General features: G+C 45.2%; 1 protein-coding gene across 1 annotated transcript; it reads left to right on the plus strand.

The window, feature by feature from the left end:
• Positions 1 to 4953: 4953 nt before the first annotated feature.
• On the plus strand, positions 4954 to 7668 carry LOC138810700 (mammaglobin-A-like). The gene is made up of 3 exons (XM_069997892.1): positions 4954 to 5023; positions 6534 to 6721; positions 7520 to 7668. The coding sequence occupies exons 1-3, from the start codon at positions 4969 to 4971 to the stop codon at positions 7556 to 7558; spliced, it is 282 nt and encodes a 93-aa protein (XP_069853993.1). The 5' UTR covers positions 4954 to 4968; the 3' UTR covers positions 7559 to 7668.
• The last annotated feature ends 6338 nt before the right edge of the window (positions 7669 to 14006 follow it).

Genomic DNA, 14006 nt, shown 5'->3' on the forward strand with positions numbered 1-14006 from the left:
TTCTGAATCGCAACATAGCCATCAAATAAGGACATTGTGGGCAGGCAACGTGGGTTCAAGCTCAGCTCTGGTGCTGTGTATTGACAGGATCCTCAGAGGGCTAGCCCACCACGGACTCCCGCCTCATCTCTATAACAAAAACAATCATCACACAGCTGCCTCTGAGGGCTCCCAAAAGGGCTTAACGCTTTAATTCTGTTTGGTAGTAAAGGTCAGTGGCTCCAATTGCGAAACAAAGATGAAAGGATAATTAGAAATCAATCAAGCGTCATGAATCACCTCTTGCCTAAAGCAAATAAACGGAATCTCATCTGCCAAGAAGGAGTGTTTACATATCCTAAATGTTAGTGAAATGTGCTTCAGAATTTGGCACTGGTTTCCATGGAACTTTTGGGTCAAGCTGAATTGGTTACATTGCAAATCCTGACCTTTTTTATTTTGTCAGTCGTGGGGGCTGAACTCTGGGCCTGGGCGCTGTCCCTCAGCTCTTCAGCTCAAGGCTAGCACTCTACCACTTGAGCCATAGCTCCACTTCCAGCTTTTCTCTGCTTATGTGGTGCTGAGGAATCAAACCCAGGGCCTCCTGCATGGCAGGCAAACACTCGGCCACGGAGCCAACTCCTAGCCCAGAACTTTTTCCTTTATTGTCAGCTCTAAGAGTTGATTGTCATGATTTATATTTGTTTGTGCTTAGCAGCTCTGGAGTTTGAACTCAGGGCCCCCTGCCTGCTAGGCAGCACTGTAACACTGGAGCAATGTCTCTGTGCTTTTAGGAAGGACCTTTCATCTTTGCCTCTGTTAGTCTCTGTGATCCTACTCAATATGGCCTCCAGCACAGCTAAGATGATGGGCAGGAGCCGCCATGCTGTCCTCTGCTAGGATTTCAGTTCTGAATCAGGGAAGTAAAGTCCTGTGGGTAGTGGGTTGGGAGTGGATATTTACCCCCAAGTAGATGGAGTGTGGGCCATGCTGTGCACACAGTACAGCTGGCCCCATAGTCCTTTAGGTGGAGGGAATACAGCAGGGATTCTCTGGCTTGGTCCTGGGGCTGGGGAACATGGTGCTTTGGGTGTAACCTTCTGCAGGGTCACTTGAAGATGCCGGTGTCCACGCAGACCTTTCCATGTTCAGTTCCTGTGCAGACACTGAATCTCACTCCTACCTCCCTGTCATAGTCCCTCTGCTGCCTAGTTACACTGCATCCTGTGGTCCACGGGAATGGGATCAGTAACAGTAATTTCAAATATACAAAGCTCTCATTCTCAGGCTATCAATTTCAAGTACTGGTTTTTTGGCCCCAAAAGATATTTCAAAATTTGTTTTCTAAATATTTGTTTATTTTTGTTATTACTATTTTTTTGGCCGCTCCTGGGGCTTGAACTCAGGGCCTGGGCACAGACTTCTTTCCCTGGGCTGGCTTCAAACCGTGATCCAGGGATCATAGTGTCCTGAGTAGCTAGGATTACAGGAGAGAGCTACCAGCATCTAGCTTAGTGGGTTTTTGTTGTTGTTGTTGTTTGTTTTGTCGGTCATGGGCCTGAACTCTGGGCCTGGGTGCTGTCCCTCAGCTTTTCCATTTAAGGCTAGTGCTCTACCACTTGAGCCACAGCGCCACTTCTGGCTTTTTCTGCTTATGTGGTGCTGAGGAACTGAACCCAGGGCCTCATGCATGCAAGGCAAGCACTCGACCACTGAGCCACTTTCCCAGCCCAATGTGTCAAATATTTTAAAAGCTAAATGATTGGGGTCAGTGAAGACAGGCTATATAATGGTAGCATAATAACACACACCAAATGATCATTGAGTCCAAATGAGAGAGACAGAGAGAGAAAATGAGGTGATAGCCCTATAGGAAGACAAAAAAGGACACGGTTTCCTTTGTACAGGAAGGAATGCATCATGGAGAGGATGACAGTAGACTTAGTCAGAAGGGTTTCAGGGTGAGGATGACAGGTGGGAGGAAGGCATGGCCTCCATGTATTAAGGGAATCTCTGGAATAGCCTTGGTTGGGGGCCTGGCACATGAGAGGAGGAGTGTGGACACACTTAAGCTCTCGTTGTGCCATACTGATGCTCTGTTACCTGGTGGTGAGTCTTGCCCAACCCCTAGTGATAATGTACCAACAGCTCATGGGTTTTAGCTTAGTTCCCTAGCACGGAGTCTTCACACGGTTGCCATCATGACATTTGAGGCTGGCCCGTGCCTGTGGGAGTTCAGCAGCGCCCCTGACTTCCACACAGTTGGTGGCACACCATCATCATTCAGTCAGGACAACCACGAGGTCTCCAGACAGTTCCCATAGGAGTGGTAGAAAGGGGAAGGAAAGCGAATTTAGATTACCCTGGCAGGGAAAAGAAAATTGATATTAGTTCACATTTCTACCTCTATAGACGAAGACAGGTACTCAAGAGTAGGGGGTTCCAGGTCATAGGAATCAGGGGGCATTGAGGTGAGAAATAAATCTAACTCTAAAGAAGATATTGGTCTAAGTGCCTAATTAATGAAATCAGCTCTATACTGCAAAGTTCAGCATTTTAGTGCAGAAGCTGACAAGACTTAGTTGGAGGGTGCACTTGCCCTTGGCGCTGCTTGGAAATCTATCTTCTGATGATTCTGATGCTCATTCGTGAAAGGTGTACTGAAAAAACAAGAAGTCTAAAAGAATCATAATGATCACTTTGGTGTGGAAGTCTGTACCAAATGTGTGGTAATTCTCAGCTGAATGAGAAACCATAGGAAAACTCATTAAGATTAGGGTGCCCAGCAGAGCCCCTCTAAGTCCAAAAAGGAGCCAGGGGTCCTAATCCTTGTCAGTGTCTTTCACACGACTTTGGATTCAAGGACCGGGACCTGGACAATGGGTTGCAAGTACAAACATGAATGCAACTGGGAGAAAAGGAGGCAAGGGGTGACACTATTCAAAAAGAAATAGACTCAAGCCCGGTGCCAGTGGCTCACGGCTGTAATCCGAGCTACTCAGGAGGCTGAGATCTGAAGAGCGCAATTTAAAGCCAGCATAGCCAGGAAAGTCGGTGAGACTCATCTCCAAAAAACTCCACGAGAAAACTGGAAGTGGGGCTGTGGCTCAAGTGGTAGAGCGCTCACCTTAAGCTGAAGAGCTGAGAGACAGTGCCCAGGCCTAGAGTTCAGGCCCCACAACTGACAAGAAAAAAAAAAGAATATACTCATTATCTGACTTATGTATCTGAAACCCTCTGTGCATCACCTTTACAATAAAAAATTGAAGAAAAAGGAAACAAAACATAATTGCATGTAACTTTCTCTCCTAAATCTGTTTTATTTTTGGCACTTCACACTCTCTGAATGATGAAATGTCTCCCAAATAATCCTCACATCAAACAAGACATTCATGGGTAATCAGGAACAGATTCAGCTCTCTGGCTCATGTATACATTTCCTTATTCTCGTTTATACTCGTCACAAATTTGTTTGTCTTGTCACAATCTTCTTTTTGTTGTTCCTCTTGCTATTGTTAGTTTTCAACTATAGAAATCTCTGAACTGAGCAATTCCTTCCTCTCTACTTCTTGTGACCTTGGCAAGAACCATCTGCCTTCTGCCCTTCTGGACCTCATGTCCTTTCTGCTGAAATGCTCTCCCAATCTGCCCTGGACACCAGCATCAGCTGTCAAAGGCTGGCCAAAGATGGCACCTGCTTCCATCAGCTGCCCTCTGTGCTTCCAGGATCCAGTCCTTCACTAGTCACTTCATTGTTTCATGTTCTTTCTGTGTGTGGAAATTGTCTTGATCCCATAGAGATGAGCACTTGCTCTATCTCCTTGTTTTTTGGAGGAGTCTTACAGGTAAAGTGCTCTACAGAGAATGAGCTTTCCTTCCACAACTGAACGTGCACACACTACTACTGAACACTGTTCATGGGACAGTCTCCTTCATTATTTGTTCAATAAACAACAAAGTAATGGAACAGAGTGGATGTCTGGGTGGCTAGCTGCAGGACCCTGCCACTCACTAATGAGTGCCTTACTCTAGGCCTGTGGTGAAGCAGCTCCGTAGCAAACCTCTCCTCACTCTAAAACATCAGCATGGCCTCACTTGTTCCTGTGTCACCAATGAAGATGGGAGCTCTCAGAGACCAGTGCTGTATATAACTTGCAAAAGGACAGGTCACGACCAGACACGAACCCATGTCTTCCTCATCCCAATTCATCAATATTTGATCTTTCCAACCCTCAGCATTAAGGAATTCTTGTAAATTCACACGAATACCATTTGCATCCATGGAAGGAAATCCCTGAGATCTAACGAAGACATAGGATATCAGTCACAGATTCAAGAACAAGCTAGTAACCTTCACTACGGGGAATCGTGCTTTTAACATGTCCAAACTAAAGGTCAAGAGTGAACGCTCCCCAAATGCAAGCACCAAGAGGAAGAGGTGCCACCTCCTCTGCTCTACGAGGTTGTGGTGCAGCCAAGCTTTTCAGCCACACACGATATGAAATGAGCATGAATCCCTTTACCTTGAAACACAAGGGAATAAAACCAAGAAGGCAAGGGGAATTTCCATAAAAGTACAAGGATCAGAATCAGGAGGAAGGTGAAGCAGAAGAATAGGATGAAGAAAACAAGATGGTGATAACAGAGCATCACAACGGTAAACGTAGCAAACATGCCCACACAGACCCCTTGTGTGAGCGCTGCATCGGAGCTTGGAGGCACTTGTGAGCAGCGTGGCAGTGGCCAGGTGCCATGATTGGATTTCCCCAACGGTCCAGGTTTCCAGCCAATCACTGGGCTCTGATGGCATCTTCCTGTTGTTTCCTGTACTGATGCCAGGCCAATCCTGTGGCCCATACTCTCCTTTGCTGGGAGGGATCAACAGCAGGATCTGAGGGATAAATAGAGGAGTGCTGGGTGCTCAGCTCCCGAGACAATTCCGTGATTCTGTTCACATCCAAGGCAAGAGCCAGCCACAAGCACCTCACCATGAAGCTGTTGGTGGTCTTCATGCTTGCTGCCATCCCCCTGTGCTGCCATGCTGGTGAGTTCTCTGCAGGAAAGGCTTCCTTGGGACCACAGGTTGTTACCTGAGCCCTTAGGGAACATGTCTATTCCCCACCCCCCACTCCAGGCCTAATGTAGTACAATGGGGCTGGGTGACATTTTTTAAATAAAAATACCATTAATCCAGATCTTCAGAGAGGCAGAAGTCTGGCAGATATTTTTCCTGCCTTTGACCTTCTAGACAGTGTATCATGTCCTCTCAGGGCATTATGCCATGACATGAGGTGGTTCATGAAATGAGGATTGAGTAATAGAGTTAGATATTTGGTGGGATTGGTGGAAGAATGAATGCTGATGCTGGAGACAGACGCAGATGGATTTCTGAGAGCCTTGTGAGTCTCTTTAAATATGGAAAGGAAATGAGAAACCTCCCAGAAACAACGTGCAGGCTGTAGCTAAGACCAGTATTGAACAGTTTGAGCTCACACAGCAGATATTTGTGGGTTTGATATGAGCCCTTCCAAGAAGTACTTAGCCTCAAGTACCTCCATGTTCAATGCTGACCAGAGGAAAATCCATGTCCTCCACAGTCCTCTCACTGCTAAGAGAGCAAAATGCTGTCGGGCAGAGATGGTCAGCGTGGACCTGTCCCAGGGGTCATGTTATATGCACAGTTTATGAAGCCTGTTTAGTTTGCTTTCTGCAATTGTTCCCACGTTGGTGCCCATTGGTGAAGAGATGAGATGTTCATGAACTAGATTTTAACAAATGACACAGGCAAGGATGAACCCAGCTCATTCCCGCCCAGCATCTGCGTTCTTTCACCTCCACAGAGGGGTCACATATGGTCACTTCAACGACTATTATTTTGTAAAAATGGTTTTGGTAGCATCAAGGATTGACTACAGGGCCTCACATTATTAGGAAAATTTTCGACGACTCGAACAAGTCCTCAGTCCTTTTATCTTTCTTTTCAATTTGCATCACCCTGGGACTGACTCTGCAGACTATAGATTCTCTTAGGAAAAGTCTGTGTTCACCCTCAGGCCTACATATAAGGTTCAGTTTTTCATTGCTAGTTGATACAGGCTATATTTTGACTTTCAAAAAGCTAGTGGAAAGTAATTAACCCTCAGTATTTCAAGAATATTTACAAATCCCAAATCATATTCTCAATGATAGCAATGACACATGGCATGCCCTTGAACACAAGAAGACTCAGTCTTGTTTAACTGGATACCATGTCAGTTCATCTCATTTCTCGAGGGTCTTGTTAGCCAATGTTCCATAGCGTTTATCTTCTTTGGCGTTGTGTAATTGGGCAAAATCGAATAGGACTTAAAGGACACCAAGAGCATGAATTTTCTATGCTGGGCTTAAGAAAGTTGGACACTGTCCCAATCCCTCTGTTCCCCTTCCATGTTTAACTCCTTTCTGAACTGGTGTCTCTATGAAGACCTGTGATAATTGTCATCATCAACCTAAAAAGCACCGGAAATGGGTTTGTATGCCTGGCTCTGAGCCCCTGTTCTTATGTGTTTTCCCAGGCTCAGGCTGTGAAAAGCTGGAATATTTGCTGAATGCAACAATAAGTCCAGAAGTAAGTGTGAGTGAGTACAAGGAAATAATGAGTCCTTACGATTCTAAAGGTGTTGCAAATGATGCATTGGAAGAACTGAAAGAATGTTTTCTCAAGCAGTCCAATGATATTTTGGCCAATGTACAAGTGATGATGGTGAGTGTGTTTTGTTCTTTGGTACTTTCTATTATAACGAACCCAAGAAAATCAGAGGCTGAGTTTGTCATTTATAATATCAAACAACTTGGTATGCACACTCTTTAAAAAGTCTATCATTACAAGAGGAATTTTTTTTTTTTGCTCTATGTCTGTGTGTTTGTGTGTCTGTGAGTGCATGTGTGCACACATGCAAGCATGTGTGTGAGTCCTAGGGTTGGAAGTCAGGGCCTGGGTGTTGTCCCTGAGCTTTTCTGCTCAAGGCTAGTATTCTCTGGCTTTTCTCATGAACTTCCTGCCCGGCTGGCTTCAAGCTCATTTTCAAGACCTTACACTCAGTACGTGAAAATGGTTAAAAACTCTTCCAGTTGAGCAGGAATTTTAGCAGTCCTGTGGTAAAAGAGTGGAATCCAAAGAGTTCAAAGCGCTGGGTTCTCAGCAAATCATATCTGTGGCATCTCTACAAGTAAGTAATTCAAACATGAGCCAGCTTAGGGAAACATGAATCCAATGTACCATTAGGACTTGTAGAAAGAATGGCACTCCTTTGGCAACAAGAACTATTTCCTGAGCAGTAAATAATCTGAGCATATAATCTGATTTTGCTTTTAGAACACCTTGGATACCACTTATTAGAGCTAAAGAGAGTACACACACACACACACACACACACACACACACACACACACACACACACACACACACACTCACTAAAACAAAGAGTGGTTTTAGGTTTAAATACTTGACTCTGCCAGACAGAGTTGAACATGCAAGTGATGGCCCTGTTCTGTTTTCCAGAGTCACATATACAACAGTGAGCAATGTGCTTTGTATTAACCTTCCACAACATCCAGGACCCAGAGGAAGATACGATGTGCTCAAACACCGACTGCTGATGCTATAAAACCAGGATTTTCCCTCTTATTTCTGTCCTTTAGTACAGGAGATGCAAGACAATTGTTGAAACATTCTCATCCCAATAAACTAACTGCAAGCATGAAAGCTCTGTGTTGTTATTCTGCATAAGCAGAGGCTTCGGTAGGCGTCTGTACCGCAGCATGCCCATCTACACATGTTCACAGTTATTCATGAAAGAGCCCCCAAGAGTCTTCAGGATGGAAGACTCTGGAAAGTGCTTTCCCTGCTGAAGTCTGTCCTCAGCATAGGTCCTTTCTCTGGAGAAGCCTCTCCCTGCCTCCTCTCCACCCCTGGTGCACACAAGCCTCTCTAAAGACCTCAGGCTGGTGCCATCTACAGTTGGTTCAGATCAGATTCCTCAGGGTACCTCCCTCCCCACCCATGCCTTCTCCTCGCTTCCCAAAGTTGAAGAAAGAAGAGAACTTAAAACACACTTCTCCTTTACTTTAAGGTGCCAGGACCACACTGGAGGGCGAGACAGGCTTGTATAGACTTGAGGAATGACGGTGACCTGTGTCTGGACAGAATGCTCCATTCTGTACCCCTGTCCAACACACCTCTATGGAGGAAAGCAGAGGGACCTCTGAATCCACCATTTCTCAGAGGACAAGACAATAGGATGGGGAAAACTAGAGAGGATGACATAATAACATCTGTGCTTTGTTAATTATTACTAGCATAAAAGTGAGGTACAGAGAGGTAACAGTGACATAAGTCAGGTAATGAGCACTTTCCTTTTTGGATGCCACTCGTTCCCTCTCTCTTTCTAGGTCTTCTCACCTCCCCCACCCACAAGTTGTATAGTTCATTTTCTACAGAGTGTGTAGTGAATATTACTGCTGCAGCTCTTCCTCCTTGGTCCCTCCATCTCTGCTTTCTTGTTAACGATAATGATGATGTTAATGCACACAAGGATTAACCATTTCCAACCTCATGTCCAGTCTAGCCAAAAAGACAGTAAACAAGTGTCCACATACTACATGTCATTTTCCTTTTCCTCCTGGTTGGAGAGAGAAACTCCACTAAATGGGTGTTAGGAAAGATGAAGCATTTGAAAGGAAAGAAGAAAGCAGAGATCTCAAGAGATCAGAGCAGGATTTAAGCATCACCCAAGAGGGGCAACAAGTAGCACCGAACAGAGTTGAGATATAAGGGGCGAAGAGCATGGGGTTTTAGGGTTTCAATATAGTCAAGTCTGAGAGCATTGGATTTGCAATATCCTTGTAGTTGTAGCAGAGGTTCTGTTTTGGATTTATGTTGTCTTCTCAATTGTGGCAGAAGGTGCTGTTCCTTCAGATAAGGCCAGGGTGAGGTTTTGCTGAGAATAGCTCAAGGATAAGGATTCCTAGGATCTTATCAGAAGAGTCTCCAGGGGAAGATGATCAGTGGCCATAGAAGCAACATCGAGTTATGAGAGCCAAGCAGAGTCCCATTGTTTGAGATGCTGAAGGGGTATGAAAGGTTGAGGGGTGTGATGGTCTTTCCTGGCTACTTCCTGCTGACATGGGGTTGTTGTGGGGAAGGGAGGATCTTGGGAGTCTCTGGTTGCTCATAGAAGAAGGATAGCATTTACATGTTTCCAAGTTGCAGCCTGTGTGATTGCTGCTAGGTGATCAATGAGAAATTTCTGCAAGAGATTTAGAATACAGGGCAATAAAGTTCTTAGGAGGCAGAGGATCAGCAGGGGAGCCAGTACTAGGAGGAAGAGCCAGGAAGTCCAGCTCCAGATGTTTTTCCATTGGCTCCCTGACTTTACTCAGCAGAAGGCAGGTAAAGGACATAAGGAGACTGACAAGACAGTTACAGTTATGTCACGGGCCCATGTGAAGGCGTGTGGAGTTTCCCTCTTGAAGTAGGGATTCTTCACTTTGGGGCTTTAACTTCAATAAGAAGACTTGGCAGTACTTGGTTGAGTAAGTAAGCAAGCCGGCAATCAGAAAAACAGACAAGCAGAAAGGCCGAGTCACTCTGGAAGAGATTGTGGGTGCCCTCAGAAGGAGAGAAACTGAGATTTGTTTACATGAAGGGTATTTGTTGGATAAAGACACACTGAGAAGAAAGCATCAGAGAAAGTCTTTGGGTTCTGGGGCTAGAGAAAGAGGTCTTAGACATGACACCAGAAGGATATAACATATGAAGTAGTAATAAGTCGGTCTTAGTCACATTAAATCCTCTGCACTGCATTGTTCAATGAAAAGCAAGCTGCCGGTGGAAGGAAATGCTGCAGGGCACATGTCTGACAACAGATGGTATTCATCTGCTAAACTGAACAGTCAGGAAACAGCCCAAACTTAAAGCAGAACACAGGCGCTTAAACACTTGGGTGCAGAAAGACAATTTACCACCCTTCACCATTAGGGAAACGCAAACCAAAACCATGACCTATTAGAATGGATAAAACAAGAAATACTGACCAATACACTGGCCATTGTGCTGAACAACTTTTCACAAGAAGTGACATTTTGGCATGTGGTTTCAGACAAGACACCTGCTTTTCAGTCTACTGCAGTCTCTGATAACAGGTGGAACCAGCTGGAACTGAATGAACCACAGAAAGCTTTGCTTTCCACAGGCAGAGTCTTCTGAGCCTTCACTCTACCATGTAGGATCACCATTTCCTCACTGCTTAAGGCACTGTTGTATTTAACCTTTATTTTGTCCTAAGGCAGGAGTTGGCAAACTGTTTTAGTTCAGACAGAAAATGTTTCAACTTCTCGAGCTGCAAGTGTTCTGTAGAGTAGCAGTCTGCACAGCAGCTGGGGACAACAGGTGAGTGAATGGACATTTCTATTAGGTGTGTTCTCATCTAACTAAATACTGCCTACAGCTTGGCTGGATCCATAGGCCATAGTTTGCGACCCCCATGTGAGGGGCATGAGCAGTGGGCAGCTAGAGGGCAGGACCAGGGCCAGCCTTCCCTGATGCTAAGCACTGATTAAGCATTGCTTACAAGTACTGGTCCCAAGGGGGCTCAAGGGGCATCGCTCTTCTCCATGGGTCTCGGGCTTTGGCACAGACCTGCGGACCTCAGCAAGAGTGGACCTTGGGAGTGGACACGCTGAGGAACACGCCCCTTTAACAAACAAGGAATATCTACCCCTAAACAGGAAGCAGCTATCACGAGATACTGACCCATTTCCTGGGGGTTGTCTCACATCAGAATCACCCACACACCAGTACATCAGGGCAGGCCCCGCCCCCACAGGTGATCTTGAGGTACACTGCAGTGCCTCCAGAACATTCTACTGAAAATCCCCATCTCCACAATATCCACAGCAGGCTTCACGGCATATACTTTATTAATCTACCTCTCAGACACTAGAAACTAAAATTCAACTGAAATCGAAGAATCTATATACACAGTACTGCCTGAGGGCCAGTTGGGGCTGCTCCTAGTTCTTGAACCAACCTCCAAACTGGTCTGGGGCTCCCTTTCCCCTTGCAGCACAGAAGCCTGGCACTCAGAGGACAGCCACAGCCACTCCACGGCAGAGCCCTCAGCAATGGCACACCAGGCGGCAGGGCACCAGCCCAACACGCACACCACACAGACAAAATAGACAGACAGACACAGACAAGACACAGGTCCCGAGACTGCCGGAAGGGCAGAGTGCACGCATGCCTCAGTACTTCAGGCTGTAGGCCAGGCTGCTGGGGACCCGGGGCCCCTGCAGGGGTGGTGAGTTCCACACGGCAGAGCTGGTGCGCTTGTGGTAGCGGGGCTTGCTCTTCTTGAAGATGTCCTCCAAGTCCAGGGGGAGAATGGTTCCAAAGAGCTCCGCAAGGTTCGGGGGGTGGTAGTACTGGTGGACGATGGCCTGGCTGAGCTGGGTGCCTGAGAGGAACACAGAAGGCCGGGTGAGCTTCCCTACTTCCTCCTCCCCACCCCCACGTGGCAGCGCTGCTCCTGCCCAGCCTCTCCTGCTGAGCCAACCCCCTGCCCACAGCACCTAGTACCCGGTTCTCCTCCTCCTCGCTGACATCTGCTGGCAGCCAAAGCCAAGAAAGCCGCCCCAAGAGAACCCAGGAGCCAGGCTGAGCTCCATGAGCCCTTGGCTGGGGTGCTGCTCACCCTATTTGGTACACAGGGAGACTTGCTTCATGACACACAGCACACAAGTGGCAGAGCCAGGTTACAAAGAGAAGCCTGGTGCCAGAAGCACAGCACAGGTAGCTCAGCGGTAGAGCGCTTGCCTTGCACGCCTGAGGCCCTGGGTTCCATTCCTCAGCACCATATAAGCAAAAAGAAAAAAAAGCCGGAAGTGGTGCTGTGGCTCAAGTGGTAGAGTGCTAGGCTTGAGCTGAAGAGCTGAGGTACAGCGCCCAGGCCCTACAACCGGATCCCCCCCCCAAAAAAATAACACAAGAAAGAACTATTTCCAGAATCTATACCTAGCAGAAATGGATGCATTTTCAGAGAATTACATATAGCCCAAACTGAACCAAAAAGATATAAATCAATTAAATAAGACAATAACATACAATAAGATAGAGGAAGCAATCAGAAGTCTTCCAATAGGGAAAATCCCAGATGGATTCACTATGGAATTCTCTAAGACCTTTAAAGAGGACCTAATAATCATCTTGTCAAGCTCTTCCACAATACAGAAACAAAAGGAGAAATCCCAATCTCATTCTATGAAGCCAATATCACACTCATTCCCAAAGCAGGCTAAGATCCAACAAAAAAAAAAAAAAGAGAACTGCAGATCAATCTCTTTGATGAACAAAGATGCAAAGCTCCTCAATAAAATTTAGTCAATAGAATCCAGAACCATATAAAAAGCCACATATTATGATCAAGTAGGCTTCATCCCACAGATGCAGGGCTCATTTAACATACAGAAGTCAAAAGATGTTATTCATCACATCAACAGAGCCAAGGTCGAGAACCACATGTTTATCTCCATTGATGCAGAAAAGACTTTTGACAAAATACAGCATCCATCCATGTTAAAGGATCTGGAGAAAATAGAAAATATGTTCTTTAAAACAATAAAAGCCCAGGTAGACCCATTGCAACAATGAGCTATACAAGGCATTATGTCAAAAAACGAACTTTACAACTTTGGGAGTGGGGTGGGGGTGTGATGGGAGGCGATGGGAAGGGGAAACAAAGGAGGAGGCAACAATGTTTGATAAGAAATGTACTCATTATCTTGCCCATGTAATTGTAACCTCTCTATATGGTATTTTTAAAATAAAAAGAAACAATAAAAGCCATATATGACATACCAACAGCCAATATCATCACACTAAATGGGGAAACACTACAACCATTTCCCACTCTCTTCACTCCTCATCAGTATAGTTCTGGAATCTTTAGCCAGAGAATAAGGTAAGAAAACTACATTAAAGGAATTCACACAAGGAAGGAAGAAGTTAAACTATCCTTATTTGCAGATGACATGATCTTATACCTAAACAATCCCAAAAACTCCACTTCCAAATTCCTAGAACTTATAAACCACTCCGGCAATGTAGTAGGATACAAAATTAACCCACAAAAAATCAGTTGCCTTTCTGTATACCAACAATGTACAGGCAGAAAGGGAAATCAGAGAAACAACCCCATTCACAATAATCTCCAAAAAATACCTAGGAATTAACCTAACCAAAGATGTAAAGGACCTACTTCATGAAAACTACAAAAACCTAAAGAAAGAAATCAAAGAGGAGACTAGGAAATGGAAGGACATCCCATGTTCATGAATAGGTAGAATCAATAGGTAGAATTTTGAAAATGGCCATACTGCCAAAAATGATATGCAAATTCAATACAATTCCCACCAAAATCCCAATGACATTCTTTACTGAAGTAGAGAAAACAATCCAAAAATTCATAAGCAACAATAAAAGACCTAGAATAGCCAAAGCAATTCTAGGCAAAAGAAACAATGCAGGAGGTATCATGATACCAGATTTCAAGCTCTACTATAGAGCCATAATAACAAAATTGGCACAGAAATAGACCTAAGGACCAATGGAATAGATTAGAAGATCCAGAAATAGAATCACATCCTTATACTCAGCTGGTGTTTGACAAAGGATCCAAAGGCATACAGTGGAAGAAACATAGCGTCTTCAACTATTGGTGCTGGGAAAATTGGGCGGCCACATGCAGAAAGCTAAAAGTGGACTCCAGCCTGTTACCATGCACTAACATCAACCCAAAATGGATTAAAGACCTCAACATCAACCTGAAACTCTGAAACTACTGCAGGACAGAGTGGGAGAGACACTAGAGCTTAGAGGCACAGGCAGGAACTTCCTGAACAGAGTCCCAGGGTCACAACAAATTGGAGAAAGACTTGACAAATGGGACTACCTTAAAAAGTTTCTGCACAGCTGAAGACATAGCTACCAA

Source organism: Dipodomys merriami, unplaced genomic scaffold, assembly GCF_024711535.1.
Source record: "Dipodomys merriami isolate MVZ:Mamm:240054 unplaced genomic scaffold, mDipMer1.0.p SCAF_505, whole genome shotgun sequence".
NCBI lineage: Eukaryota > Metazoa > Chordata > Mammalia > Rodentia > Heteromyidae > Dipodomys > Dipodomys merriami.